Here is a 5,613-nt window from a genome sequence, read left to right on the forward strand (position 1 = left end):
TGGCAGCAGTGGAGACAGGCGGCGGGGGGGGCCAGAGAAGAGGCCCAAGTCTTCCAGGGAGGGCTCAGGGGGACCCCAGGAGTCCTCCCGGGACAAACGCCCCCTCTCTGGGCCTGACGTCGGCACCCCCCAACCCGCCGGGCTGGCCGGTGGGGCCAAAGTGGCAGCTGGTCGGCCCTTTAACACATACCCGAGGGCCGATACGGACCACCCGGCCCGGGGTGCCCAGGTAACCAATCCCCCTGCCCCAGGACCTTCCACCGCCCTTTTGTCCAGAACGTCCCCCCACCCCGTTCCCTGCCCACCAGCACCAGCCTGTGCCCAGCCCACTGTCCATCTCCATCCTGACCACCATGTGTCTGTCCCACGGCCAGGGCCCCTGTCCCGCGCAGGGAGCAGAGCTGGGCCCCCCCCCCGCCCCTCCACTGACAGCTGCCTCTCTTTTCTGTTGCAGGGGGAGTCTCACAGCCTGGCCCCCAACGGGCCATCGGCAGGGGGCCTGGCGGTCCCCCAGTCCTCCTCCTCCCGGCCTCCTGCCCGAGCCCGCGAACCCCCCAGCCCGGGAGTGCTGGGCCCCCATGCCTCTGAGCCTCAGCTGGCTCCTCCAGCCCGCCCCGTCGCTGCCCCCGCCGGGCCCCCAGCCCCCGGGCCCCCCGGGCCCCGCTCGCCACAGCGGGAGCCGCAGCGAGTGTCGCACGAGCAGTTCCGGGCTGCCTTGCAGCTGGTGGTGGACCCCGGGGACCCTCGCTCCTATCTGGACAACTTCATCAAGATCGGCGAGGGCTCCACGGGCATCGTGTGCATTGCCACGGTGCGCAGCTCGGGCAGGCTGGTGGCCGTCAAGAAGATGGACCTGCGCAAGCAGCAGAGGCGTGAGCTGCTCTTCAACGAGGTGGGCCGTGGGCCCCTCCCGTGCCCTCCCGTGCCCACCTTCACCCTCGCCCTCATGCCCTCCAGCAGCTCGTTTTGAGGCCCATGCTGGTCCGGGGCCTGTAGGGGTGAGGAAGGGAGAAGGCCATTCAGCGCTGGGGTCCCCAGGGCTGGGTTTGGGCCTGTCTTCTCTCCTTACTCCTCACACCTCCCTGGGGTGTCACCCCCCCCCCGTCCCGGTACCCACCACTGCCTCCCCAGAGCCCCGGCTTCAGGCCCCCTCAGCTCCACCCTCGCGTGACTTCTGGGCCCATCACACTCATCGAGTCCCAAACTGGCCCCCAGAGTCTCTCCCCAAGCCCTGCCCCTCCCCTGCTTCCTTGTACCCCACCCCAGCCCGGTAGCCGCTGTGCAGCCCCATCCTCTCCCGCTCGGCTCCGCCCTGGCTTCCCCTCTTGGGCACCCCCTGGGCATTCCCCACACAGCAGCTAAAGGGCTCTTTGGGACATGCAGGCCTGCCACGCTGCCCCCCGCTTTACTGACCCTTGCAGTTCCCCTACCCCACCCCTCTGTGTCCTCAGGATAAAGGCCTGGCCTCTGCCAGGCATTTGAGGTCTGGCCCCCATCTAGGTTCTTGGTTGCGTCCAGCCTCTGGTTGGGGTTCTTGGTGGCGTCTGCCAGGGAGTTTGTTACAAAGGCAGACTCCTGGCTCTTTCCCTGGAGGAATCCGTGCTGGGAGCAGCCCCCAGACTCTGATGCAGGAGTCCTGGGATGTCAGGCCTGGAGGTGGTCTAAACTGTGCCTCCTCCTCCCGGTCTCTCAGCTGTCCCCATAACCCATCCTCCGGCCCCCCAATCTCACCATGCTCCAGCTGCACCATGAGCCCTTCAGCGGAACCCCTGCAAGTATCCTGTTTCCAGCTCCCCCAGGCTTTGCCCTGCCAGGCCTTCTTGCCCCTGAATCCATCCCCCCAGCCTGTTATTCTGCCCTTGGCTGGTACCTGCTTGTCCCGCGGCCTCAACCCCGTGCTTAGACATTCTCTTCTGCGCCCCTCTCCCCACATCAGCCCGGTCAGCAGGGCCACTCAGAGACCAGCTCAGGATAGGGACGGGGGGAACGCACCCCCCACAATGCAGGCATCAGGCCTCAAGCTGCCTTTGGGGTCTCCTGGCTTTGGCACAGGGGAGGGCCGTCCAGGACGAGCCCAGTGAGCGGGAGTGACAGGTGGGCCGGGGCCTGCGGCGCGGCAGGGCCCAGACCCGGGCAGGAGGAGAGGCAGGAGGCTGGCTGGTGGCCGGGTTCGATGCAGGGGCTGGCGGCGCTGACCCAGCCCGGTGCCCAGGTGGTGATCATGCGGGACTACCAGCACGAGAACGTGGTGGAGATGTACAACAGCTACCTGGTCGGGGATGAGCTCTGGGTGGTCATGGAGTTCTTGGAGGGCGGCGCCCTCACTGACATCGTCACTCACACCAGGTACCGGAGGGCCCCCGGCGGGCCCCCAGCCCACTGCCTCCCCAGGCTCTCTGGGGCCACCGTGCGTCCCCTCAGACCTCTCCCACGGCAGGGTGGAGTCCCCTCAGATCCTTTGCGGTGGGGGCCGCGTCCCAGGGCCGGGAGGGCAGCATCCCCCTTGGACCCCTGGGCGGGGCCGCGTTTGCCCGGTTGCTGACCCCCAGCCTGCGCAGGATGAACGAGGAGCAGATTGCCGCCGTGTGCCTGGCTGTGCTGCAGGCCCTGTCCGTGCTCCATGCGCAGGGCGTCATCCACCGCGACATCAAGAGCGACTCCATTCTGCTGACCCACGACGGCAGGGTGAGGAGCGGGCTGGCTTGGGCTCCCCCTGCCTCTCCCCAGCTCCCCTCTATCCCTGACCCCCCCTCCCTCCTGCCCGGTGCTTGCTCCTCAGGCAACAGCCCAGAGTCGGGCCCAGTCAGTGGGGGGCTCTGTGCACGCGGTCACAGGGGCCCCTGGCTGATGGAGGCTCCGCCTTCGGCACAGGATGCCAGGAGCTGTAGTCCAGTACTGGGCTCAGGGAGGCCCGGAGGCATCTGGGTGGCCGGCCTCGGCTCTTCCTCCACTGAAAAACTGTTGCTAGCCGAGCACACGGCGGTGGGCCGTGGACCCCGCTCTTATGTCCCACCCTCCAGACTGAGGCTCTAACTCTGAAGCCCATGGATGAGCCTCCCAGTGCCCAGAACATGCATTTATATTCCAAGAGTGGACGCGATTTTCAGCGGGAGGGGGTCCTTAACTGTCCCCAAATTCTCATTGGTGATTTGCCTGCCCTCCCCCAGGGAAGTTAAGCCATTCAGTAGAGAGAGGGGGTCAGGGTGGGCTCTCTTTCACTGGGAGTCTCAGTTGGAGTAGGTGAACACCTAAAGCTGTCCACAGATGTGTTTGGGGGACACCTGTGAGCCTGAAATTGTGTGCACGCCATGTGCATATGTTACCTAGGGGTGAGAAGATCCGTACATATCCTCAGGAATCGGAAAGGGGCCCGTGGCTCCCAAGCAGGTGGAAATGCGTGGTTCTGGGCACGTGGTTGCTGGCAGAGTAGGCCACACCTCTCCTACCCTCGGGGATGCAAGGGCCCAGGGCACAGGCTTTGGGAGCCAGCTGGGGTCTCACCCACCCCCACCCCCAGCGCAGCATTTGGAACCTGTAGGACTCAGGCCACTTCCCCCCAGAGACCCCAGGGCAGATCTCTGGGAGGTGACGCACCGGAGGGCCCCCTGCTGGGAGGAGATGGAGCGACCCTGTGGTCAGGCTCTGACCTCTAGGTGGCCTCGTGGAGCCCCAGCACGTCCGAGGCCAGGGAATTGAGTACCTGGACACCTCTACTCCCCCTCCCACCTGCAGCACCTCTGACCCCCACTGTCCGTGCCCCGCTGCAGGTGAAGCTGTCGGACTTCGGGTTCTGCGCCCAGGTGAGCAAGGAGGTACCACGGAGGAAGTCACTGGTCGGCACGCCCTACTGGATGGCCCCCGAGCTCATCTCTCGCCTCCCCTATGGGCCAGAGGTAAGCCAGCGGTGGCCTGCTTGTCCCACTTTGGGCACCGGTTTACACTGTGACTGCTGGAACAGCGGGAGTGCTGGGGGTGGAGTGGGGCTCAGCGTGGGAGATGGGTCACCGGGGATGGTTTTGTGGGAGAGGGGGTAGGCACGCATGCAAGTGTCCATGCCTGATGAGCCCGGCCGGGTGCTGTGACGAAACCCACCAAAACGGCTTCAGCGAAACACGAAAGCTTTAGGTCCCAAGAACTATGGTGTTAGGGGTGGGTGACAGGCTTCAGGCCCAGCCGTCCCTGTGCTCTGTCCCTCCTCAGCCCTGACTTTGCCCGTGTAGGTCTTCACCCAGGCAGGCGCTCCCCTCGTCAGGGCAGAGCTGGCCGGGCGACTCTGGGACGTCCCCCTGCCTATGAGTGCCTGGGGTTTTCCTCGATATTTCCCTTGAAGTCTTCGGGTTGGCTCTGATTGGCTCAGCTCAGGTCATGTGCCTGCTCATGAACCAATTACTGTGTCCCAGCGATGCAGATCAGACAACTGGTCACCGAGCCCTCGGGGCTCCCTAGAGCGAGGGAGGGAGGGTGCTGTGTGGGCAGAACCCTTCAGAGGGCTCCCTGGGGGAGGAGCGTGTGGGTCTAGCAAGCTGGGTGTCAGAGGGGGTGTTCGGGGCCCGAGGACTCCAGGAGCAAGGACGCAAAGGCAGAACCAGGGGCCACCCCTCCGTGGCTTCCCCCAGCACTGGCCCGTCTGGGCACAGCTCAGCCCTCCTGGCCCTTCCCCCCTGCAGGTGGACATCTGGTCTCTGGGGGTGATGGTGATTGAGATGGTGGACGGGGAGCCCCCCTACTTCAACGAGCCACCTCTCAAAGCCATGAAGATGATTCGGGACAACCTGCCACCCCGACTGAAAAACCTGCATAAGGTGGGCCCCGGCCGGCAGGCAGGTGGTGTGAGGGAGGTGACACTTCCTCTGCGTTGGGCTCCCCGGCCCCTCCCCCGCGGGTCCCCTGAGCCCAGTGGTTGTGCTTAGGCCGGCTGGCTGAACACACACAGCAGAGCCAGGCCTAGGAGAGGAGCCTAGATGAATCACCCGGTGAGAGAAGGGTGCCTCCAGGGCCCAGCCCCTGTTGCCTCCTTGCAAAGCTTTAAAATGGAGAAGAAATGAGCCCTTGGGGTCCTTGGATGTGTTGCTACCCTTGGGGCCAAACTCTAGACACCTGGGCCCTCCTGGCCCCCTCCCTGGGCAGTGAGTGTTGTCAGCCCATTTAACAGAGGAGGAAACTGAGGCCCAATGGCCAGTGAGCATTGGAGTTGGCACTCAGACCTCCCTGTCTCTCTCCCCCACCTCCTGACAGGTGTCACCCTCCCTGAAGGGCTTCCTGGACCGCCTGCTGGTGCGTGACCCGGCCCAGCGGGCCACGGCGGCTGAGCTGCTGAAGCACCCGTTCCTGGCCAAAGCGGGCCCGCCCGCCAGCATCGTACCCCTCATGCGCCAGAACCGCACTAGATGAGGCCCAGTGCCCTGTCCCTGAACCAAAGAAAGAGCCCCTTGGGTCACTCCTGCCCGCCACGGGCCCGTTGGGGGCCGGCCCCCACTCCTCCCTGCCTGGGAGACACTCCATGTGGCACCACCCTCCTTGCGGGGGGTGGGGGAGCGTGCAGGACCCTACTACTGAACTCCAGGTTTGATTTTGTGACTTGTAAAAAAAAAACACAGGGACTTGTGGGAGCAA

At 65.1% G+C, this 5,613-nt stretch overlaps 1 protein-coding gene across 4 annotated transcripts in view; it reads left to right on the forward strand.

Moving 5' to 3' along the window:
• Positions 1-5,613, forward strand: part of PAK4 (p21 (RAC1) activated kinase 4) — a 41,018-nt gene extending 35,405 nt beyond the window's left edge. For all 4 annotated transcript variants that reach the window (XM_081806864.1, XM_006739396.3, XM_081806863.1 and 1 more), the window contains exons 4-9: positions 455-892; positions 2,213-2,346; positions 2,559-2,685; positions 3,768-3,893; positions 4,668-4,802; positions 5,236-5,613. In XM_081806864.1, the coding sequence (XP_081662990.1) occupies positions 455-892; positions 2,213-2,346; positions 2,559-2,685; positions 3,768-3,893; positions 4,668-4,802; positions 5,236-5,391 (1,116 nt within the window). In that variant the 3' untranslated portion in view covers positions 5,392-5,613. The remainder of the gene's footprint in view (positions 1-454; positions 893-2,212; positions 2,347-2,558; positions 2,686-3,767; positions 3,894-4,667; positions 4,803-5,235) is intronic.

This window comes from Leptonychotes weddellii, chromosome 16 (assembly GCF_054177405.1).
Source record: "Leptonychotes weddellii isolate Sample4059 chromosome 16, ASM5417740v2, whole genome shotgun sequence".
NCBI lineage: Eukaryota > Metazoa > Chordata > Mammalia > Carnivora > Phocidae > Leptonychotes > Leptonychotes weddellii.